Source organism: Scyliorhinus torazame, chromosome 17 (genome assembly GCF_047496885.1).
Source record: "Scyliorhinus torazame isolate Kashiwa2021f chromosome 17, sScyTor2.1, whole genome shotgun sequence".
In the NCBI taxonomy this organism is placed as follows: Eukaryota; Metazoa; Chordata; class Chondrichthyes; order Carcharhiniformes; family Scyliorhinidae; genus Scyliorhinus; species Scyliorhinus torazame.
This window is the reverse complement of record NC_092723.1, coordinates 68,479,130-68,504,543: the sequence shown is the minus strand read 5'-3', so window position 1 is coordinate 68,504,543 and position 25,414 is coordinate 68,479,130. Positions and strand designations below refer to the sequence as shown.

General features: G+C 49.7%; 1 protein-coding gene across 1 annotated transcript in view; it reads left to right on the top strand.

Annotated features, from left to right (window-relative positions):
* The window catches only part of LOC140393928 (ras association domain-containing protein 8-like), a 357,363-nt gene that overhangs the window by 316,047 nt on the left and 15,902 nt on the right, over positions 1–25,414 (top strand). Inside the window, exon 4 of the mRNA XM_072480569.1 lies at positions 14,959–15,085. Within this exon, the coding sequence (XP_072336670.1) occupies positions 14,959–15,085 (127 nt within the window). The remainder of the gene's footprint in view (positions 1–14,958; positions 15,086–25,414) is intronic.

Genomic DNA, 25,414 nt, shown 5'->3' with positions numbered 1-25,414 from the left:
TACGAGGCCCCCAAGTGTGGAATCCTGGATCAGCGATATGGCAGGGTTCATTAAATTGGAGAGGGTGAAATTCACCTTGAGAGGGTCGGTACAAGGGTTCTTTAGGTGGTGGCAACCGTTCTTAGACTTTCTGGCAGAACGCTAGACATTGGTCAATGGCAGCAGCAGCTCGGGGGGTGTGGGGGGGGGGGGGTTTACTTTACTTTTGTTTATGTTATTTACACTGGAAGGGTCTGAGGGGGTGTATACACCTGTTGTCTTAAGTCGGGGTGTTAATGTTAATTTATTATTTAGGTACGGGGGGAGGGGTTTGGGGGGTTCCTTTTTTAGATTGTGTTTTGTACTTACCCCTGTTGGGTTCTTTTTTCTTTCTCATTTTGTTATTGATATTTTATGAAAACCTTTAATAAAAATTATTTTTTTTTAAAAAGCATGACCTCTAAGGTTGTAATCTCTGGATTACTCCCAGTGTCACGTGTTAGTGAGTATAGAAACAGGAAAACAGGGCAGATGAATGAATGGCCCAAGAGTTGGTGCAGGAGGAAGGGTTTTAGATTTTTGGATCTGAGGAAGGTGAGACATGTACAAGAGATGCAGTCTGCACCTGAACCACATTGGGACCAACATTCTTGCAGGTCGGTTTGCTAGTGCCATTGGGAGGAGTTTAAAATAGTTTGGCAGGGGGAGGGGACACAGAGTATTTGTAAAATAGAGGCATATCATGTAAAGGAAGCAAGTCAGAGTGAGTTTGGCTACGTTGAACATCTAGAGAGTAGAACAAAGCTGGATGGTCTTTACTTTAATGCTAGGCGTGTAATAGGTACGGCTGATGAGTTAAGGGTGTGGATTGACACATGGAATTGTGACATTGTTGATATCACAGAGACATGGTTAAGAGAAGGGCAGAACATTTAGTATATGGTGTAATGTTGTTTGAAGATCCTCAGGCGGGACTCTCCCCTACCCGGCGGGGCGGGCGGTCTCGGCGCCGAGGAGTGGCGTGAACCAATCCGGCGTCGGGCTGCCCGGAAGGTGCGGAATCCAGGGGCTAGACCGGCAGCGGCAAGGTTGGCGCCACGCCAACCGGCAGTGAAGGGGCTCTGCCGGCCGGCGGGAGTTGGCGCATGCGCGGGAGCGCCAGCGTATGCAAGCGTCATCCCAGTGCATGCGCAGGGGGGGTTCGTCTCTGCACCGGCCATGGCGGAGGTCCACAGCAGCCAGTGCAGAGGGAAAGAGGGCCCCCACGGCACAGGCCCGCCCGCGGATCGGTGGTCCCCGATCACGGGCCAGGCCCCGGGGCCAGATCCCCCCGTGCCCCTCGAGGACCCCGGAGGCCGCCCGCAGAGCCAGGACCCGCCGGTAAGTACCAGGTCTAATTTCCGCCGGCGGGACCAGCCTACAACGGGCGCCCGCTCGGCCCATCGCGGGCTGGAGAATCGCCGGAGGCGGCCGCCGACCAGCACGGCACGATTCCCACTCCCGCCAAAACCCCGGCGCCGGAGAATTCGGCAGCCGGCGGGGGCGCGATTCTCCGGCCCGTCGGGGGGTCGGAGAATCCCGCCCCTCATGCCTAACCATTCTTTCTATGTTCTAATGTCCATCCTTGTGTTCTACATTTATTACTTGCTTGTCATTACAACAGAAGATTTAGAAAGAAAGTCTTGCATTAATATGGCACCTTTCACCCCCTCAGGGCACCCCAAAGCACTTTACAGCCACTTAAATACTTTTGAAGCGTTTACCGTTGTAATGTAAGAAATGCAACTGCCAATTTGCAAACAGCAAACCCTCACAAGCAGCAGTGTGATCATGACCAGATAATCTGTATTAGTGATATTGGTTGATGTTGTGATGTAGGCCAGGGCACCGAGGACAACTCCCCTGTGCTTCTTCGAAATAGCGCCTTGGGATCTTATGTGGCAAGTTGCCGAACATCTCATCCTAAACTGATCTATGATTTTTTTTTTTATGAATGTTTTTTATTGGGTTTTTGAACAAAGTATATTTACCGTTATGTACACAGGATAAAATATATATATATATATAAGAGAAGAAAACACACAAAAAAAACTGGTGGGGTATTATGCACTAGCTCAACAACAGCAACTCTGTGCATAATACCCAACCAATATTACTAATACAATATTGTTTCCTGTTTGTGGGGGCGGCGGGAGAGAAACTGGAGAGGTACCGGAGAAACCCTTACATTAATTATGTCCAATAGAGAGAGGGCAATACGCGAATGGATCTGGTGTTGGTGTTGTTACTTGCTTCTCCCGGACGGTTTTCGCTGCCGTTGTCGTCTCGCGTTCACCTCCGCATCGGCCGCTCGTCCCGTCTTTCACCCGTATTTTCCTTGCTCTCTGTTCCTGTATTTGCCAAGTTGTTATCGTTTCCCCATGCCCTCCTTCCGGCTATCATTCCCTTGCCTCCCCACTACCCCCCCTCCCCACCTCTCTGGTTCCCCTCTATTGTTCCCGGTCTCCTCCCTCTTCTCTCCCCCCTCCCCTTCTCCTGCAGTTCACCTTTCTTTTCTCTTAGGTTTAGCTGTCTCTGCCCCCCCCCCGGTCTATCCCTCCCTCTCACGCCTTGGCTACTTACCCCTGATTCTTGGCTACCTGGCTATTAACTGATCTAGGATGACCTATTCATCCTAAACTGAATCCCATTTGTTCCCACTGGAAGAGGGATCTCATGGTGTTGCTTTTCATATTTTCCTTTCCTGGAATAAATTCCCATAATAAATAAATAAATAAATAAATAGTGTTGTGGAGGTTCACCAGACTAATGCCTGGGGTGATAGGACTGTCCTACGAGGAGAGATTGAGAAGACTTGGCCTGTATTTTCTAGATTTTAGAATAATGAGAGCCTGTATTTTCTAGATTTTAGAATAATGAGAGATGATCTCAATGAAGCTTACAAAATTCTTAAGCGGCTAAGCAGGGTAGATGCACAAAGGACGGTTTCCGTGGCTGGGGGTGGGGGGAGGGGGTTGGGCGGTGGTCTAGAACCATGGGACACAGTTTCAGAATAAAGAGTAGGCCATTTAGGACTGAAATGAGGAATTCCTTCACCCAAAGGGTACTGAATCTTTGCAATTCTATGTCCCAGACGCCTGTGGAGGCTCAATCATTGAGTAGGTTCAGGGCAGAGATCGATGGATTTCCAGATACTAATGGCATCAAGGGATATATGGAGATATCGCGGGAAAGTGGAATTGAGGTAGACGGTGATGCACTATCAATTAAGACGAGACGAGAGTAGAGTGTAATCGAGGCTTTATTAAGCAGAGATGGCTGCAGCTCGGTGAGCACACACATTTATACTCCGCCTACAGGGTGGAGCCAGCAGGCAGGGATCTACCCCCGTACCTGTAGTACAGGAGCCTTACCGTATTACATCTTGTATGTGATATATACAACAGTGGTGACTACCACAGACGGTCAGCCATGACTTTGCTGTATGGCGGGGCAGACTCAAGGGGCTGAATAACCTACTCCTGTTCCCATGTTCTTAACACTCTAGATGTCAGTTTGCTTTCAGTTGCTAGTGTTCTTGCCTCCGAGCCAGTAGTTACCTGTGTTATAAAGTTGGGCACGTAATCTCGGCTGACAGTGGCGAGGGAGTGCTGTAATATTCTGCTTTAAATGAAACGTTGAACAGCAGCCTCTCTGCTTACCCAGGTGAAAGGATCACATTATACTATTTGAGGAAGACCCCGAGACAGTATTCCGGGATGGTATTCCAGGCCAGTATTCCGGATGTTCCTGCAAACAATTCCCCATCAACCAAAAACAGATGACCTGGTCTTTCAATTAACTTGCACATAGTTGGGATCGCGCTGTGCACAAATTGGCTGCATTCCTTGCCTACTTAACAATAGTCTCTCCACATCAGATGTAGGCCATGGGCTGTGAATTGTTTTGGAGCTCCTGAAACAGTGTTAAGATGTTATATAAATGTAGTTTCTTTCTTTGTAACAAAAAATTAAACTATGATTTAATTTGGCTTTCAAAACAGGGGGATAATATCTCAATGTTTCAAGTTCATAGACTTCAGTTCATTCCCAGCCAGGTTGCTTTAGTCAATGAATTTTCTTGTACATCCAAGTACCACTTTCTCATCTGATAATATGGTAATAATCAGCCACCCATTGCCTCCTATAAGTACCACCTAATGTCAGGATAAATGGATTGGCACTGACCTCTTTTACACACAGCCTTCCACAACAAAGGGTTCCATTAACGGTTTCTGTCATTTTACAAGAAGCCCAACAACAGACCTGTAATTATCACAAGAAATTAGACACTTTAAATATCATTTTTTTTGGTATCCGAGCAGGTGAAACCTAACCCTAAAGCACTTCAGATGAGATGCGTGGTTTACAAAGGAGATTAACGGACTCAGTTGATTAGGTCAGTGGTATTGGATTCTCAGGTGCTCATTAGTGTGATGGTCCCTATTCATGGCTGTGCAGGTTGTTATTTAGGCCATTTTAACATTTGCTTAAATGATAATGTAATCAGGCCGTTATTGTGAACATTATGAAAGCTTACTCTGCAAATGCTGATGAGGCTTCATTTTGAATTAAGGTAAACCCTTTGTTGACTCAATCTTCTTGTCTCCTTCTACGTTACCCACTTTAATCAGAGCATCTCTAAATTCTCTCATCTTGATGTTCCAAATATACTGGGCTGGATTCTCCAATCCCGCGGCAGAGTGTCCACGCCGTCATAAACGGCGTGAACGGGCCGCTCCCAGGACTAATTCTGGCCCCTACAGGGGGCCAGCACGGCGCTGGACTGGTTGGTGATCCTGGCGGAAACTGTGCGCTGCGGGATCCACGCATGCGCAGTTGCGCGGCACCAACGCGCGCATGCGCAGTGGCCTCCTTCAACGCGCTGGCCCCGAGGCAACATGGCGCAGGACTACAGGGGCCGACGCGTAGGAAAGGAGGCCCCCAGCCACAGAGGCCGGCCCGCCGATTGGTGGGCCCCGATCGCGGGCCAGGCCACATCGGAGGCCCCCCCCCAGGGTCGGACCCCCCTTCCACCCCCCCCACAGGCCGCCACCTGACCCTTCAACGCCGAGGTCCCACTGGCCCAGAGCAGGTTGGAACGGTGCTGGCGGGACTCAGTTCTTTTCTTACGGCCGCTCGACCCATCCGGACCGGAGAATCGGGCCCGCGACCAGCGCCACGCCAACCACGCTGGAGCCGATTCTCTGCTCTGCGGAGAATCGCATGCCGGCGTCGGGGCGGCATGGCCCGTTCACGGGCATTCTCCGGCCCGGCCCAGGGCTAGGAGAATCCCGTCCACCATTCCATGTGGTCTTGCTCCTTTCTGTCTGTGTCTTCATTGTGTTCAAATGAACAACAACAACTTGCATTTGCAAAGCACCTGTAGTGTAACAAAACATCCCAAGGTGCGTCACTTAAATATAAGCATGGTAGCACAGTGGTTAGCATTGTTGCTTCACAGTGCCAGGGACCCAGGTTCGATTCCCGGCTTGGGCCACTGAAAATGAAATGAAATTAAAATCGCTTATTGTCACAAGTAGGCTTCAAATGAAGTTACTGTGAAAAGCTCCTAGTCGCCACATTCCGGCGCCTGTTCGGGGAGGCTGGTACGGGAATTGAATGTGCTGCTGGCCTGCTTTTGTCTGCTTTAAAAGCCAGCTATTTAGACCTGTGCTAAACCAGCCCCTGTCTGTGCGGAGTCTGCATGTTCTCTCCGTGTCTGCGTGGGTTTCCTCCGGGTGCTCTGGTTTCCTCCCACAAGTCCCAAAAGAATTGGACATTCTGAATTCTCCCTCAGTGTACCCGAACAGGTGCCGGAGTGTTGCGACTCGGGATTTTCACAGTAACTTCATAAAGTAAGCCTACTTGTGACACTAATAAAAATTATTAATGTCATAATCTGATAGAAATTAACACCAAGTTTAAGACAGAAATATTCGGACAAGGGATTAAACACTTAGATCGTCAGAAGGTAAGAATTAGGAGCAATAAAGATCAATGTGCCATTTTCCTTCCTAACTGCTTGATAAACTTGCAAGCTAACATCTGTGTTCCTTGTACGAATACATCCAAGTCAGGCAGCATGGTGGCGCAGTGGTTAGCACTGCTGCCTCACGGCACCGAGGTCCCAGATTCGATCCCGGCTCTGAGTCACTGTCCATGTGGAGTTTGCACATTCTCCCGTCATTTGGATGGGTTTCGGCCCCACAACCCAAAGATGTACAGGGTTGGTGGATTGGCCACACTAAATTGCCGCTTAATTGGAAAAAATTAATTGGGTACTCTAAATTTAGAAAATAAATAAATAAAATGAATACATCCAAGTCTCTCTGCGCATCAGCATTTAAAGGTGTCAAGCCTTTCACAACTAACTGAATAATTTTACATTCCCCACATTATACTCCATCTGCCATCTTGTTTCCACTCATTTAACCTGTCTATAAATTCTGTGCAGGTTCTTTGTGTCCTCCTCACAGCTCACATTCTGAACTAACTTTGTATCATCAGCAAACGTGGATACATTTTGCTCAGACCCTTTGGCCTGAACTTTCATTAAGATGGGAAAGGTCTCTCCCTTAGCCAAAATGGCACTAGAGACCCGAATGCAGACGTTGCGACCCCATACCTGGCACCAATCGGGGTAAATTATATTTTGCATAGCCGTGGTTCTTAGAGACATCTGTACATGCAAAAATTCTTTCAAACTGATCCAATTGTCATAACTGGGATGTCCAAAACATGACTTGTGTGCTTTAAGGCATCTCAGGAGAAGGCATAAAGCTGCCAGAGTTCAGAGGGGAGGTAGGGTGCCCTTTTGGAAAGGTCATCGGGCACCTTTGGAATACGTAAGGTGTCATTTGGGAGAGATCAGGTGCCCTCTGGAATTTTAAAAAGTAGATAAGGATGTGCATAAAAAGTGGATTAAATCATTGGAACTGTCAGGCTGATTGAAACTGTCAAGTTGTCAAGGGAACTGTCAAGTTGTCAAGGGAACTGTCAAGTTGTCAAGGGAGCTGTCAAATTGATTGGAACTGGCAAGCTGAAGGAAACTGTCAAGCTGTCAGGGGAACTGTCAGGCAGTTATCATGTTTCAGTATAGTATGGACTTTCAATCAATGTGTTATATCTTTTAAAACCCACAAAAGGCTACAAAAATGGTTGTCCGCAGATCACCTAACATTTCTTGTGGAATACCACGCTCCCCTGTCTCAAGAGGGAACAAAATTAATTGTCCAGAATGAAATTAACTCAATGCCTTTTCTGGAAATTAATTCAAAAGAGTAATTTCAAATTGACTGGGGCATTCAGGCAGAAAGACACATGTTTCCTCAAACTCACAAAGTGGGAAAGTAATCACACAGGATATATAATCGCATAGACATCCACCTTATTTGGCAAAGGGCTTTGGGCTTGTAAGCGGTCACATAGTGAGAGAGCCATGCTGTCGCCTGTTTTTAAAACAGCAAGAAACTGTTCTCCAGAGAGATTCCCTAACCATTGAACCAGTTGTACGTCAACTCAGCAGTCAAGGTAATAAACAGTTACACCTTGAAGGTGGAAGAAGGACTCTCTCCAACCTGTTCCATCTGAGAAGCAACCTCTGAGATATTGGACTGCAGTTTAATGAAAATGTGCCGCTCTACAAGTCTTTCCCCTCAACCAATACCTGAACTCATCTAAGAAACTACAGGCCGGCCCAGAAAAGAAAATAAGATATCCATAAATTGTAATTGTATTTTGTTTTCCTTATCTGTATTTAATCTTATGCGTGAGAGATAGTGCGGGTGAATGGAGTGAATGAAATGTCACGGTTTAACCGTAGAGCAAGTGTGTGATAATAAATATTTTTAATACACAAGAAGCTTGCTGCTGGAATTATTTGCTGGACAATCATAAGAACATAAGAAGAACATAAGAACTAGGAGCAGGAGTAGGCCATCTGGCCCCTCGAGCCTGCTCCACCATTCAATGAGATCATGGCTGATCTTTTGTGGACTCAGCTCCACTTTCCGGACTGAACACCATAACCCTTAATCCCTTTATTCTTCAAAAAACTATCTATCTTTATCTTAAAAACATTTAATGAAGGAGCCTCTACTGCTTCACTGGGCAAGGAATTCCATAGATTCACAACCCTTTGGGTGAAGAAGTTCCTCCTAAACTCAGTCCTAAATCACTCTGAGGGCAAGAAAACACACACTCCTCGCATACAAAACACTGATCACGAGTGGCAGCAAAACACAGGTATTCTGTTTGTGACAAAGTGGGCGCTGCGTTACAGGATAAAATCCATTGCAAATGAGCCAAATCTGACTTTGAAGGAATTGGCAGTGAAAAGCAAAAGCACCATTAAAGCCAAAATTGTTGAAACAAGAAGCAGAAGTAATCATAGCAGTAAACATTGCGAGTTCTAACAATAGAAGATGGCTACTTTTGATGTGACAGCATTTCTGCAAGAGGAGGCAAAAGTTAGCAATCCTAACCATAGAATCCCTACTGTGCAGAAGGAGACCAGTCGGCCCATTGAGTCTGCACTGACCCGCCGAAACAGCACCCTACCAGGTTACCTTAACCAAAATTTGCATGGAAGAGAGGAGGCTACCATTTCAGTTTCAGACAAAAGAGAGAGAATCCCAGGAGAGAGAGAGAGAGAGGTAGACGGAGAGTGCTTTCCAGCTCATTAAACTAGAAAGAGAGTTACAGGCACAGAAAGACAGCAAACTGAGCGAGATTGCAGCCATTAGGAAGAACCTGAATTTAACTAGTGGCAATCAAAATATCCTTGACCGAGGGACAAATTTTGTTTTGTAAGGGCCCCGAAGAATCCAGCACGAGTTTTAAGGATACAAAATAATAAAGTTTATTTACTATAACAATATATACATAGCAGTAACTTCCCTTGCTACCTTCTCCTTCCTCCTGGTTCCTGGACTGGCCAGCTTATTTATAGTAGGAGTTTCTCCGCCCCCCTCATTGGGGAAGTTCATACTCCCATAGGATTGTGGGATAATCATTAGTCCCCAGCCAATCGTCAGTAGGCAGGTTATAACATCCCTCCCCCCCAAAGTCCAAGGAATCCACCGTAGGCCCTGGCGAAGGGAGGCGTCGAACTCGTTTGGCCGCAGGCCGGACGCCATTTGTACGCGGCGCTGGATCAGGCGGCGTATAACGAGACGGAGACCGGCGCTTCCGTGATGAACGGCGCGGTTGTACATCCACGGCCTGTGGACCCGAGGATTCCCCCTCTGATTCATCCTGTGTCTCCATCTCGGAGTCAGAGTCTGCTGCCTCCGTCATGTCAGCGTCTCTGTCCCCATTCGGTCCCGTCATGACCTGCGCAGGCTTTGAGTGAGGCACCAGTGGAAGATTTGGAGGACTACCTTCCCTTGTTTCTGGTCTTTGCCGCTGTTGAACTGAGCTCCGGGGGCGGGGAATCTTTTGCGGGGATGATCTTCTGGACCGGACGTGGTCTACATGTTTTCGCTGGAGACGACCCTGGGCTTGCACTTGGTACGATATAGGGCCCGTTTGGTGAAAGATTACCCCAGGAACCCATTGGGCACCACCAGCAAAATTCCGCACGAATACTGGGTCACCGGGCGCAAACTGCCGAATCGGACAATGCTGAGACAATCCCGGTCCCTGCCGTTCTTGTGTGCGGCGTACTTTTGCGCCAATGTCCGGGAAGACCATATTAAGGCGGGTGCGAAGTCTCCGGCCCATTAGGAGTTCTGCGGGAGCTACCCCAGTCACTGTATGGGGGGTGGTCCTGTACGTAAACAAAAACCGAGCCAGTCTCGTGTCCATTGATCCGGAAGACTGCTTCTTTAGGCCTCTTTTGAATGTTTGCACTGCACGCTCTGCCAACCCATTTGAAGCCGGGTGGTAAGGGGCAGTGCGGATATGGCGGATGCCGTTCATCTTTGTAAACCTAGCAAACTCCTCACTCGTGAATGGAGTGCCATTATCCGTGACCAGCACCTCGGGGAGGCCATGCGTGCTAAATGATAAACGCATTTTTTCAATTGTTGCGCAGGACGTTGTCCCCTGCATCTTATGCACCTCCAGCCATTTGGACTGGGCGTCAATTAGTAGAAGGAACATGGATCCCTGAAAAGGGCCTGCAAAATCTGCATGTAAGCGTGCCCAAGGCCGCCCGGGCCATTCCCAGTGATGTAGGGGCGCGGCCGGCGGAAGCTTCTGATGCTCCTGGCAAATGGAGCAGTTTTGGGCCACCTTCTCAATGTCGGTGTCGAGGCCTGGCCACCAGACATAACTCCGGGCCAACATTTTCATCTTGGTCACGCCCGGATGCCCATTGTGCAAGTCTGATAATATCAGCTCCTGGCCTTTTTCCGGGACAACCACACGCGTCCCCCACAAGAGGATGCCGTCTTCCACGCTGAACTCTGACAGCTTGGAGGAAAATGCCCGTAACTCGCCTGGGAGCTGTCTATGCTGTCCACCATACAGGACTATGTGCCGAACCTTTGACAGGACTGGCTCCGTCTGGGTCCACTCACGGATCTGTGATGCCGTGACAGGCAAGGTGTCCATAAAATTTAGGGTTGCGACCACCTCACCGGTCGTGGGGGTCGACATGGGGCCGGTCGATAAAGGCAATCGGCTCAGTGCGTCGGCATTTGCTATCTGCGTACCTGGTTTGTGCTCCAGAGAATACTCATATGCAGCAAGCAACAAATCCCAGCGCTGGGTCCGTGCAGAAGCAATGGGCGGTATCGGCTTATCCTCTCTGAAGAGTCCCAGCAGGGGCTTATGATCAGTCACGATAGTGAAATGGCGGCCGTACACATACTGGTGGAAGCGTCTCACCGCGAAAACCACTGCCAGGCCCTCCTTCTCGATCTGCGCGTACTTCTTCTCCGCTGCAGTCAATGTGCGGGAGGCGAAAGCTATCGGTCGCTCGGCCCCGTTCTCCATCTTGTGGGACAGGACAGCCCCAATACCATACGGGGATGCATCACATGTGACGAGCAAAGGCTTTCCCGGATCATAGTGGGTTAGTAACCCAGACGACGACAATTGTTGCTTTACCCGCCGGAAAGCGGTTTCTTGCGGCTGACCCCAAACCCAGGTGTGATTTTTCTTTAGCAGCAGGTGTAAGGGTAGTTGCCAGATTGGGGAGGAACTTCCCGTAATAGTTTAAGAGACTGAGAAAAGAACGAAGATGCGAAGTGTCAGTCGGGGTGGGGGCATGTTGAATTGCACGCACCTTCTCTGCGACGGGGTGCAGACCCTCGCGGTCCACCCGATAACCTAGGTAGACTACTTCTTTTGCCTGAAATACGCACTTTGTGTGACGTAAACGGACTCCAGCCTCCGAAAGGCGTTTAAGGACAGCCTCCAGATTTTCCAAATGCTCTTGCTCCGACGTCCCTGTAATCAACACGTCATCTAGGTAGACAGCCACACGTGGTAAACCTCTCAAAATGCCCTCCATAACACGTTGAAAAATTGCGCAGGCAGAGGATACTCCAAAGGGCAACCGTGTATATTCATACAGGCCCCGGTGTGTGTTAATTGTTACATATGGTCGGGAGGCAGGGTCCAGCTCCAACTGCAGGTAGGCGTGACTCATATCTAATTTTGTGAATGAGAGTCCACCTGCAAGTTTCGCGTAGAGATCCTCTATGCGAGGCATTGGGTATCGGTCGAGTCGGGAAACTGTATTCACTGTAAGTTTATAGTCGCCACACAAGCGAACTGTGGCATCTGGCTTCATTACTGGCACAATTGGTGCTGCCCAGTCAGCAAAACGGACAGGCCTGATAATACCCAAACTCTCCAAACGAGTGAGCTCCCCTTCTACCTTCTCGAGCAAAGCGTAAGGCACTGGGCGCGCCCGGAAATAGCGCGGTGTGGCTCCTGGTTCAACTTGGATACGGGCTACGGCCCCTTTTATTTTCCCCAGACCAGGCTGGAATACCTCTGGGTATCGTCCTAGCACCTCAGTCAACCCTCCAGAAACTGTTTGGAGGATGTGCTGCCATTGCAACCGCAAATGGCGCAACCAGTCCCGACCCAACAGGCTGGGCCCATGGCCACGCACTACAATAAGTGGGAAACGCCCCTCCTGGCGTCAATAGACAACAGGGGTCATTGTAGTTCCTGCAATGTCCAGTGGTTCCCCCGTGTAGGTGGCCAACCTGGCCTGTGAGTCAGTTAGTGTAAGGGCCTGTATACCCTGCTTGATGCGGTCGAATGTCCTCTGGGCGATCACGGAGACCGCTGCGCCAGTATCCAACTCCATCTCCAGCGGGTGGCCATTGACCCGTACTGTCACCTTAATGGGGGCCACACGGGGAGCTGCCACACAATGCAGCTGCAGGCAGTCGTCCTCCGTCTCCACGTCCTCAGGAGTGGTCGCCGCAGGTTCATCCACATGGAAGGTACGGCCTCTGGGCTGGTCCCAGTTACGGCCCCTGGGCTGGTCCCAGTTTCGGTTGGAACGACGGCGCCTCTGGCGTCCCCAGGACCGCCGTCCGCGACGGGGTCGGCGCCTACAAGTCTGACACGGACATGGCTCCTCATCCATTGGCTCTGGAGAAGGCTCCCTTCGGGGAGGAATGTCCGATGGCCATTGGCGTCGGTCCGGTCGTTGCCTCGCCCAAGGTACCGCAGGAGTGCGGGGGGACGTTTTTGGGCGGAAAGGGTTGCGCCCCAAGGCATGCACTTCCATTCCCTGTAGCTCCTGTACTCCTCGCTCTGCGCTCTCTCGGGACAAGACTATTTGTATTGCCTGTTGAAAAGTCAATGTTGGCTCCGCTAACAACTTTCTCTGGGTGGCCGCATTGTTAATACCGCAAACCAAACGGTCGCGTAACATTTCTGACAAGGTCTCACCATAGTCACAGTATTCCGCAATCCCGCGTAGCCTGGATAAAAAATCGGCAAGGGATTCTCCAGGGGTCCTCTCAGCGGTATTAAACCGGTAACGCTGGACTATCGTGGACGGGGTTGGGTTAAAGTGTTGCCCCACTATATTCACAAGTTCGTCAAACGTTTTGGTGTCCGGCGCAGCTGGGTACTTAAGGCTCCTAATCACCCCAAACGTTTGCGGTCCGCAGGCGGTGAGCAATATGACCACCTGGCGCTCGTTTTCAGTGATATTGTTTGCCCGGAAATAGTAACGCATCCGTTGCGTGTACTGGTTCCAGCTTTCCAGCGCAGCATCAAAAACATCCAAACGTCCGTACAGAGGCATGGTATAATAGAAAACAACTTCCAACCTGTATCCAACAAAAATCCAGGGAGGTGGCTTCAGCAGTGTAGACAGCTATTCACTTTTACCTTCGTCGCCAGTTTTGTAAGGGCCCCGAAGAATCCAGCACGAGTTTTAAGGATACAAAATAATAAAGTTTATTTACTATAACAATATATACATAGCAGTAGCAGTAACTTCCCTTGCTACCTTCTCCTTCCTCCTGGTTCCTGGACTGGCCAGCTTATTTATAGTAGGAGTTTCTCCGCCCCCCTCATTGGGGAAGTTCATACTCCCATAGGATTGTGGGATAATCATTAGTCCCCAGCCAATCGTCAGTAGGCAGGTTATAACATTTTGATTCCCTGAAATATTCCCAATTTGTCCCCAAGTTTGAAGAGGATGATGCGGAAACTTTCTTTGCAGCCTTTGAGAAACTGGCAGCTAAATAACAATGGCCAGCAGAGGTTTGGCGCACCTGATACAAGGTCAGCTGACAGGAAAGGTCCAATAGGATTATTCCATGCTGCCTTGCTGGCAGCTGTATAAGTTATGATCTAACAAGGGTTGCCATTTACATTACCCATTCTGCCAACAATTCCGGGACTCCCGTTAAAAAACACACACAAACGTTCCTGGATTTCGATGGAATCAAACAGCTACCATTTCGTTGGTTGATCTTAGCCCTACATTTTGACCATACCGTCAAAGGCTAAAGAGAAATAGTACTTCTAAAGGAGTTTAAAAACTCTCCCACACAGCCTCCCCGAACAGGCGCCGGAATGTGGTGACTAGGGGCTTTTCACAGTAACTTCATTTTGAAGCCTACTTGTGACAATAAGCGATTTTCATTTCATTTCATTTCATTTCATCAAACCTGATTTCCCTTTTGTAAGAACATGATGACTCTATCTGTTTATACTATGATTTTTGAAGTCCAATTAAGACTTTTTTAATAATAAATTAAATCATTTTCCTGACATCAATTGGCCTATAGCACATTAAATTCTCTGAAATTGATATTATGATAGGATCCTGATATCATCCCACCCTCTTTCGGGAGTAGGATGAGTGCAGTTACAGGGTGAGCTGAGTTGAGGTGTGCTGTGCAGGAGAATACTGGGAAAGTCAAAGTTTGGAGCTTGGCATCTGAGCAGGTCATGCCACGCACCTTTCCAATGCTCCTGAGGTCTTGAATCCTCACGGTACACACTAACTCCTGGTCGGAGGGACCGCACGGCTGTGGCTGCCATCCTCGGCTATTTTCACCCACACCACCTTGTCTGGAGAGGTTGTCCACTTCCTCCTGTCCTTCGGAGAGCTCATTGCATTACGACCCCTCAGATCCCACAACAGGTCCTCCAGGGAAGAGTGAAAAATCCCAGCGTCAGATTTTCCCCGAGGAGGTGTGAATCAGGAGGTGGGTTGTTTTCTGCGTCACGAATCCACCCATGTTGGGAAGCTGCAAGTTTTTGTAATTTTCTTGAAGGCAACTGGTCTGGGGACAGATTTGCAATGGCCAATCTGTAGCCCTGAGGTGATATTTGAGTACTTTACTCTGAGTTCACATCCAGGTTTAGCCATTCGAGCACAATGAGCATCAATAGTAAACCGACTCACATAACAAAACACACGGACAATTAAAAACTACTGCGATTTGTGGCTATGGTCACCCTAATGTAAAGAACCAAACAACTTCTGTTTCACCCCATACAGAGGAAACGTTGTGAGCTGGAAGATCTGACAAGAGAACTACGACAGGCAAACCTCCTGCAGTTCATTCAGCAGACAGGGACCAAAGTCAGCATCCTCCCAGTACAGGAGGGACCGGCTGAGGTTATGGGTGAGTAACTACAGATTACTGCTGGCCACTGGCACTCTGCTCTTTCTCGGCAATCTGATTCTCACAAAGAGATGTACTGAAACAAAGTGGGTGATCACCAAAACACTTAGTTATAAACTTAATACCTCCAGTTATTGAACATAAAGTATAATTGCTCAATCGGATAAACCAGTGGCTCCAATTAAAGGGAAATGGTAGCCCCGTTGTACATTCTGGGTTCATACCGCTCTGTTTTGCACTTGCTGAAGGCGAAGTTTCAACTGAAGTTCAAAGGTGAAGAAGCCATAGCAGTGCCTCAAGTAGAGAGATTGGCTCTGAACACCTGCCGTGACTCCAAAAGCTACCCACTGGGGCATCAAATGGGGATGGTGATCATCAGCACAAAAAAGAGCAGCAGATCCAGGGGGGTTTGGGGCATGGCACAAGATAAGTGTTCATGGTGTTGGGGGTAATATATTAGCACGGATAGGGCAGCACGGTGGCGCAGTGGGTTAGCCCTGCAGCCTCACGGCACCGAGGTCCCAGGTTCGATCCCGGCTCTGGGTCACTGTCCGTGTGGAGTTTGCACATTCTCTCCCCCTGTTTGCGTGGGTTTCGCCCCCGCAACCCAAAAGATGTGCAGGGTAGGTGGATTGGCCACGCTAAATTGCTCCTTAATTGGAAAAAATGAATTGGGTACTCTAAATTTATTTTTTAAAAATAAAAAATATATATTAGCACGGATAGAGGATTGGCCACCAAATAGGAAACAGAGAGTAGGGATAATTGGGTCATTTTCAGGATGGCAACTGTAACATGTGGAATGCCATAGGGATCAGTACTCGGGGCTCAACTATTTACCATCCATATTGATGACCATGTGTATTGTGGTCAAATTTGCTGGTGATACAAAGATAGATAAGAAGGCAAGTTGTAAAGCACTTTGAGACATCCAGTGGTCCTCCAAGATGTTATATTGAATACAAGTCTTTCTTTCTTTGAGGAGAGAGCACAGGGTAGGATTGTCCTGGCATGGAGGGACTGTGGCCTTGGACAAAATGGCCACCAAATGGAGTGGCCAGGAGTCCCAGCTATAGCTTTCCACCCTAGGCCATTTTCTCGAGGGTCAGGGAGGGAAAGGACTCTGGAAAGGCCCGTTCCAACAAAAGACACTCTTAACGTCATTGCAGGTGCATGAAAACCTATCCTTGGAATGTTTAAAAAAATGTTTTAAAGTGATGCCTAAACTTTGCAGTTCTCAAGAATCAGACCAACTCAATAGCCTCGGGTCAGGGTTTGCTGTGAGCACACGTGAGAAGATACAGTCTGAGGTGGCACTGAAGAGGCTGAGAATGTCAGAAGGGTCCTCATCCATCATATTTTCAAAAATCTCTGATTTTAAAAACATATCACCAGCTGACCTGTCCTGGTTCCAGGCCTCCAGCCGACCTCTGAAATGAGAGAACTTTTAAATTGGTGAACTTTCAACTGTGACTTTTAACATAACCGACAATCCCATGCCAGGGTTATATTTTACTCTGTCCCTTAAGTGGCCACTTTATTCTCCTGGAACCAGTCCTTAGCTATCCTCTGCTCCTAATGGTCTGCTTCCTTTTTCCTTTCCCAGCAGGGAAGCTCCAAGTCCCCAAAATAACTTCCACTGTGAGGTTACCTTGGAGATTCCTCAATTGCTCCAAAGCTAGGTAAATCTTTCAGCATTGTTTAAATCTTCATGAATCTTCAATCTGGGTGCAAGCTCTCACCTGGCTTCTGCATGATGAATATTGAGGACAGCATTTCTATGATTCAGATAGGACCAGTTGCCTCTGTCTCTCCAATATCTTTCCTTCTCTCTCAGATTCTTGTAGGTTCACCTATCAGGTTCAGTGATACTTTAGGAAAAATCTGTGAGCCAATACCACAGTGGCTTTTTGCGGTCTCTTCCCCTCTCAAAGCAATTCTCCATGGTAATGTGAATTATATGGGACTTGCATTCAGCTACAAATGCTAATTTGCTGTCCTTTAGACCCCAGCTCCATTTTATCTTGGAATTAGCTAGACAGCATAAAGGATAACCATTTATAAAGTCTGTCATTCTTTTAAGGGCCACGAAGAATCCAGCACAAATTTTAAGGATACAAAGTAATAACATTTATTTACTATAACATATATACATAACAGTAGCAGTAACTTCCCTTGCTACATACTCCTTCCTGCTGGTTCCTGAACTGGCCAGCTTTATTTATACTAGGAGTTTACTAGTGGTTTCTCCGCCCCTCCCTCATTGGGGAAGCTCACACTCCCACAGGATTGTGGGATAGTCATTAGTCCCCAGCCAATGGTAAGTAGGCAGGTTATAACATCCCTCCCCCACAAAGTCCAAGGAATCCACCGAAGACCCTGGCGAAGGAGGGCGTCGGATGCGTTTGGCCGCAGGCCGGACATCATTTACACGCGGCGCTGTATCAGGCGGCGTGTAACGAGACGGAGACCGGCGCTTCCGTGATGAACGGCGCAACGGTTGTACATCCACGGCCCGTGGACCCGAGGATTCCCCCTCTGATGCATCCTGTGTCTCCATCTCGGAGTCAGAGTCTGCTGCCTCCGTCATGTCAGCGTCTCTATCTCCATTTGGTCCCGTAACGACCTGCGCAGGCTTCGAGTGAGGCACCAGTGGAAGATTGTGAGGGCTATCTTCCCTTGTCTCTAGTCTCTGCGGCTGTAGAAATGAGCTCCGGGGGCGGGGAATCTTTTGAGGGAATAGTCTTCTGCACCGAACGTGGTCTACATGTTTTCAACGGCCACGCGACCTTGTGCCTGCTGGACTCCGGGAGCACCGAAAGCTTTGTTCACACAGATACGGTAAGGCGCTGCTCCCTCGCGGTCCACCCTGCCAATCAAAGGATCTCCCTAGCCTCCGGATCCCACTCCGTCCCGATCCGAAGCTTTTGTACAGTCACCCTCACGGTCCAGGGCGTAGAATGTTGTAACTTCCGCCTCTATGTCCTTCCTAATCTCTGCGCTGCACTCCTGTTGGGCCTGGACTTCCAGTGCAACCTCCAGAGCCTCACCCTCAAATTCGGCGGGCCCTTACCCCCCCTTACCGTTTGCGGCCTCGTGACCTTCAAGGTCGATCCCCCCTTCCTATTTGCCAATCTAACTGCGGATTGCAAGCCCGTTGCCACTAGGAGCAGATGGTACAGCACCCAGGACAAGACCTTCATCAGGTCCGAAGTCCAACGGCTGCTTAAGAAGGGTATTATCGAGGCCAGCAACAGCCCCTGGAGAGCCCAACTGGTTGTGGTTAAAACCGGGGAGAAACACAGGATGGTCGTGGACTACAGCCAGACCATCAATCGGTACACGCAGCTCGACGCGTACACCCTCCCACGCATATCTGATATGATCAATCAGATTGGGCAGTACCGGGTCTTCTCAACAATTGACCTGAAATCTGCCTACCACCAGCTCCCCATCTGGAAGTCGGACCGGCCATACACTGCCTTCGAGGTCGCCTCTACCACTTCCTTAGGGTCCCTTTCGGTGTCACAAATGGGGTCTCGGTCTTCCAAAGAGAGTTGGACCGAATGGTCGACCAGTACGGTTTGCGGGCCACCTTTCCGTACTTAGATAATGTCACCATCTGCGGCCGTGACCAGCAAGACCATGATGCCAACCTCGATAAATTCCTCCGCACTGCCACTCATCTCAAACTACCTACAACAAAGAGAAGTGTGTGTTCAGCACGACCCGGTTAGCCATTCTCAGCTATATGGTCCAAAACGGACTTCTCGGGCCCGACCCCGACCGCAATTGCCCCCTCATGGAATTTTCCCTCCCCCACTGCCCCAAGGCCCTCAAACGCTGTCTGGGGTTCTTTTCCTACTACGCTCAGTGGGTCCCAAACTATGCGGACAAGGCCCGCCCACTCATCCAGTCCACCCAATTCCCCCTCGCGGCCGAGGCACAACATGCTTTCGCCCGCATCAGAGCACACATCGCCAAGGCCGGGATGCATGCAGTGGACGAGTCACTGCCTTTCCAAGTAGAAAGCGACGCTTCAGACGTCGCCCTTGCCGCCACTCTAGACCAGGCAGGCAGACCCGTGGCATTCTTTCCCCGCACCCTTCATGCCTCTGAAATTCGACTCTCATCCGTCAAAAAGGAGGCCCAAGCTATCGTTGAAGCTGTGCGGCATTGGAGGCGTTACCTGTCCGGTAAGAGATTCACTCTCCTTACGGGCCAACGGTCGGTAGCCTTCATGTTCAATAACACACATGAGGCAAGATCAAAAATGATAAAATCTTGCGGTGGAGAATCGAGCTCTCCACCTATAATCACGAGATCTTGTATCGCCCCGGTAAACTCAACGAGCCCCCAAACGCCCTCTCCCGAGGTACATGTGCCAGCGCACAAGTGGACCAACTCCGGGCCCTACACGACAGCCTTTGTCACCCAGGGGTCACTCGATTGTACCATCTGGTCAAAGCTCGCAATCTGCCCTACTCTGTCGAGGAAGTAAGGACAATCACCAGGGACTGCCAGGTCTGTGCTGAGTGCAAGCTGCACTTCTACTGGCCAGACCATGCGTGCCTGGTGAAGGTTTCCCGCCCCTTTGAATGCCTCAGCATGGATTTCAAAGGGCCCCTCAACTCCACCGACCATAACACGTACATTCTCAATGTGTCGGTGAGTACTCCAGATTCCCCTTCGCCATCCCATGCCCCGATATGACGTCTGCCACCGTCATCAAGGCCCTCAGCACCATCTTCGCTCTGTTCGGTTCCCCGGCTACATCCACAGTGACAGGGGATCCTCATTCATGAGCGATGAGCTGCGCCAGTTCCTGCTCAGCAGGGGTATAGCCTCCAGCAGGATGACCAGCTACAACCCCGGGGAAACGGGAAAGTAGAACGGGAGAATGGGACGGTTTGGAGGGCCGTCCAGCTGGCCCTCCGGTCCAGGAACCTCTCAGCCTCTCGCTGGCAGGAGGTCCTCCCTGACGCTCTACACTCCATCCGGTCACTATTGTGCACCGGCACTAATAGCACACCCCATGAACGTATTTTTACCTTCCCCAGGAAGTCCACATCCAGGGTGTCGCTCCCGACTTGGCTCGCTGCTCCAGGACCGATCCTTCTCCGTAGGCATGTCCGACTCCACAAGGCGGATCCCTTGGTGGACTGGGTTCACCTGCTCCACGCCAACCCTCAATATGCCTACGTTGAGTTCCCCAACGGCCGCCAAGGTACTGTCTCACTCAGGGACCTGGCACCGTCAGGTTTCACCCCAACACACACCGCCACCAATGCGCCCCCCCCCCCCCACCTCCCACCCCGCCGCCAATATTGACCCCACCAGAGCACCCCCCCTTTTCCCGCACAAGAGGATGAAGAGGACTTCTGCACGCTCCCGGAGTTCCCCGATGACTGGCCAGCATCAGCACCGCCATCGGTGCCACCTCCACCACCTCCAGCACCGACTTCGCCGCCACCGTTACGCCGCTCCCAACAAAGCACCAAAGCACCGGACCGCTGAACCTTTGACGGACTCCGGACCGTCAACATGGACTTTTCTTTCCCTACCACTGTACATAATTGCACTAATTGTATATAATTTCACGTCACCCCCGCCGGACTCATTTTTAACAAGGGGTGAATGTGGTGAACCACTGTAATAGGAGATGTAAGGTAGGACCTGCACTACAGGTTCGCCGGCCCCTGCCGGCTGGCTCCGCCCACGGAGAAATGTATAAATATGCATGACCTCCAGTGCCCTGTCGTTTCGCCAGCTGCAGCAGGAGGCCACACATCTGACTGTAATAAAGCCACAGTTGTACCCAACCTTAGTCTTTGTGCAATTGATCATGCATCACCCCAATTCTGAGATGTGCCAGACAATCCAATGGCCAGCACGTCCCTCGACTCCAGCAACGGCACTAGGATAGGTTGTCACTGCTGGGACGTCAAGAGTTCCCTGAAGAAGTGGAGCCAGGAGTTCAGAATTATGTGCGTTTGGGGCCTTGGTGGGCTAGACTGACAGGCCCTAAAGAGCAGGTTGAGGGGCTGGGGTTGACAGGGTGGTGGGAGGGGAAACATAGAAGGGGAAGACTTTGGGAAGAGGATCCCAATCGGCACAGGGTGCTCAAAGTGGAGGGAACCAGCCTCTGCCCTGTTTCACCTAGCAGCCTGAACACCTGGCCTGGGCCTTCCCAAAGCAGCAATGATCCCAGTGGCAACAGGAGGAAGCCTTGAGTAGGCCACTAAGGGCCTGAATTGGCCCATTGGTGAGCAGGCCACCTGACCTTTACTCACCGTGAGTAGATTATCCATGTTGTTGGGTGGCACAAAGCCACTGTTGCCATGGCATCCAATTTTATGCGGGGTGGCACTGCCATGGTGCCAGACTGGCAGTGCAAAGGTGCCCAGTGCCAGGGGGAGTTCCAGGGTGCCACCTTGGCCTGTTACTGACCACCCAGGGATCTTCAATGGCCTGGGAGGCACACATCCCTAAATCCCCATATGCGTACGGGTACACCTGGTCCACGTTTGTGTGAGCCAGTACTAAACGGCACCCTAGCGAGGTCTCCCAGGCCTGGCCGGTGAGTGTCGGGCGCCGGGTAAATCCAGTGTCTGGTTACTTAAATGAGCCATACGACTCGTTGAACAATCAGATCTGGATTTCATTTTAAAAAATAAATTTAAAGAACACAATTAATTATTTTTCCAATGAAGGGCCAATTTAGCATTGCCAATCCACCCACCCTGCACATCTTTGGGTTAAGAGGGATAGACCCACACAGACATGGGGAGAATGTGCAAACTCCACATGGACAGTGACCCGGGACAGGGATCGAACCCGGGTCCTTGGCGAGATCTGGATTTGATGACTCGCACAAGGTTTTGCACCCGGTGCGAAGCTCGATTTGGGACCTGCGCGATTCACCCATTGCCCCCAGATCCATGCCAGTACACGGGGTCACTGAGTAACCTCCCCTGTTTTCCACATCCCCACTGTCTCCATTGCTGAATCTCTTTGCTGCTTCAATACCTCAAGCACACAGAGGCTCTCTGTGCAAAGAAGGTATCATCCCTAAGTTATATTTTGAACTCTATCAGAGAGATGAGGGCTTCCATCTCCTTTACATTGAAGTCATTAATTCAATTCAGCTTCCTTTGTTTGAAGAGGGCATGTTATTCACATCTTCCTTTGCGAATACTTCGAGAAAGTTGTCATTCAGAATATTGAACAACTTCTGTTCATTCCCTTTCACGTCCATTTGTCTCTTTTATGATTTTCGCCATTCATTTGATTGCTCTCTTATTCCTGAAGTACTGACAGAATTTCTTACTGTCACATTTTACAACTTCTTCTGACATTTCTTTATAGATCTTTCTCTCTCGCGTTGAGAATTCCTTTCATGTATTTCTGATAGGACTGTAGCACGTCTTGTGGGGGAAGGGGAGAAGGGTGAATCATACTCTATGAACTGGGCTGATTTGGACACGGCGAGGATGGATTGAATGTCACAGGAGATCGTTTTTTGCGTGAGGATGGAGTTGCCCCCATGCCGCCATGATTTTGTCCTTTCATGAGGTGCTGACAATGCGCTGCAAACAGTGAGGATGCAAATTGCTGAGCTTCCTCTCTTTTTTTTCAAATTTAGTATACCCAATTCATTTTTTCCAATTAAGAGGCAATTTAGCGTGTTCAATCCACCTACCTTGCACATCTTTGGATTGTGGGGGTGGAACCCACGCAAACACGGGGAGAATATGCAAACTCCACACGGACAGTGACCCAGAGCTGGGATCGAATCTGGGACCTCGGCGCCGTGAGGCAGCAGGGCTAACCCACTGTGCCACTGTGCTGCCCTGAGCTTCCTTTCTTGACAGCTGGGAGGCGTCCATGTTTCACAGCCATACAACTAGCTGCTGAAAACATAGGCCTCATAAACCAGTCTCCTAGTCCTAAGAGTCAGCCAAATGTGGTAGCTGCTTTCTCTATGTGTGTATCGAGTTCTGCATTAAGAGATTGATTGTCTGTCACTGTGGGCCCAAAGCAGCGGAAGATGCTAACTATTTCTGAGAGGAAGTAATTTCATGTGATCAAAGGCGGAGATGTAATACCCTGTCCCACAACCAGGGTGTTCTTGACACTTATATATTTCTAAGTTCTTTCATAAGATGTGAGCGACACTGGCAAGGCCGGTATTTTCTGCCCATTCCTAATTTCCCTTAAGAAAGTTCTCACTCATAGAAAGGGAGAAGAAATCCCAGAAGGCACAAAACAGGGGGCAAAATTCTCCGCCTTGCGATGCCACAAACGTGAACTGCGATCGGTGGAGAATCGGGCGCCTGGCCAAAATCGAGGTCCACACCCGCACAGATTCGGGTGCCAAGCTCCGGTACCTCGCTGCTGGCAAAAACGAGGTATGCACCCCACGCTGGGGCCGGAATGCAAAACCGTCATTTGCATGCATTTAAATGTGATTAGCGGGTTGGACATAGTATGCTCTGCTCTACCCCGATGCTCTGCCCCTCTCAGACAAAGACTTGCAAGCATGAATTACTACAAGTATTTACAAACGTGGACTGGGCGCCATGGCTGCGGAGGGGGAGCAGGAGGCTAAGAATCACTGAAAAATCTTGAAAACTGTTGGTTTAGCAAGAGATAGTTTCCCAAGCCAGGGACAGTAGCGGGTAGTGACTTAGTGCCAAGTCTGTGGTCTTGAGATGTCCCCCTCAGGATCAGGGTGATTTCAATTGCTGCAGTCTGCCTTTTAAACACACCCCTTTGCTGCTACTTACAGGCTCCTGGCTGCTCACCCAGTAAAACTGGGGAGATAAGAATATTGGCCGACTGCCTTGTCCTTCTGGGATTACAGGTATGAGAGAAACAATCCATGAGCCTTCTTAGCTGAGTTCCTGTGTCAGTGACTAGTGCTGCTCCATCACTGTAGAGGAGTTCGCTGATCATGATGTATTATATTTTTTGTCTTAGGGCGCGACCTACCCAAATGGAAACTGAGCCCCATAACGAGCGCGTTCAGCCAGGTGTTCTGGTAGTCCGAATGCCGAGAAACCCCACGCTATCGAACGGACTCAGTTTCCATTCGAGGCCTCAGTGGGGAACTCCCTGATGAGGCCACACTTAGTCCCATTTTCTACACTGAGGAGCTCCGCTCACTGGAACTTCTCAGTGCGGAAAAATGCTGTCCCAATCACTAAACCCCCCTGACGCGACCCCTGAACCTCCCCCCCAACCCCTACTCACCTATAAGGGGGTCTCGGGGCCCCCCCACAGCCCCCTGCATTCACACAAGGCACCCCCGGGCCAGATCCCTGTCATGGGAAAAATGCCAACATGGCACCTTGTCACAGCCAGCCTGGTACCCTGCCAGCTGGTAGTGCCACCTGGACACCTTGGCAGTGCCAGACTCACAGTGCCATGCTGGCAATGCCAAGATGCCCAGGTGGCACCAGCAGTGCCAGGGTGCCACCCTGCCCAAAAGGCAAGCACCTGGGGGCCTCCAAACCCCTGGGAGACCCGCATGAGTGCCAGCTGGTCCCCGTTTGTGGATACCGGCAGTGAACGGCGCTCGCCCGAGATCTCCAAGATGAAAGAGTTAGATTCCAATGCCTTGATTTGATCATGGGAGTGCATATGAGAGTGAGACCAGCTGTCTCACTTTAATATGCAGATCTGTGCACAATGGGAGGGATTCACATCGCGACGTTTCGCGAGAGCACATTAGATCACGTTAGATGGAGAAACAGGTAGAGCCCGGAAGAGGGGACTCCCGGCATCTACAGGCTGCGTCACACCGCACTTCCTTTTGGGCGTGACGCGTCTCATAGATCGCACCCATAATTTTAAATCTGACCCATTGTAGAACTCGCTCTCTGACGCAGTATGGCCTCGCTAATGAATACAGTTCAAATGAGAACAATGGTTATAAGTACCAGTAACTTGAGGATTAACCACATTAATTGGCACATGTGACCTGGGCAGATGCAGCATGGGTTCATAAAGGGCAGGTCATGCCTAACTAATTTAGTGGAGTTTTCTGAGGACATTAACAGTGCGGTAGATAACGGGGAGCCAATGGATGTGGTATATCTGGATTTCCAGAAAGCCTTTGACAAGGTGCCACACAAAAGATTGCTGCATAAGATAAAGATGCATGGCATTAAGGGGAAAGTAATAGCATGGATAGAGGATTGGTTAATTAATAGAAAGCAAAGAGTGGGGATTAATGGGTGTTTCTCTGGTTGGCAATCAGTAGCTAGTGGTGTCCCTCAGGGTTCAGTGTTGGGCCCACAACTGTTCACAATTTACATAGATGGT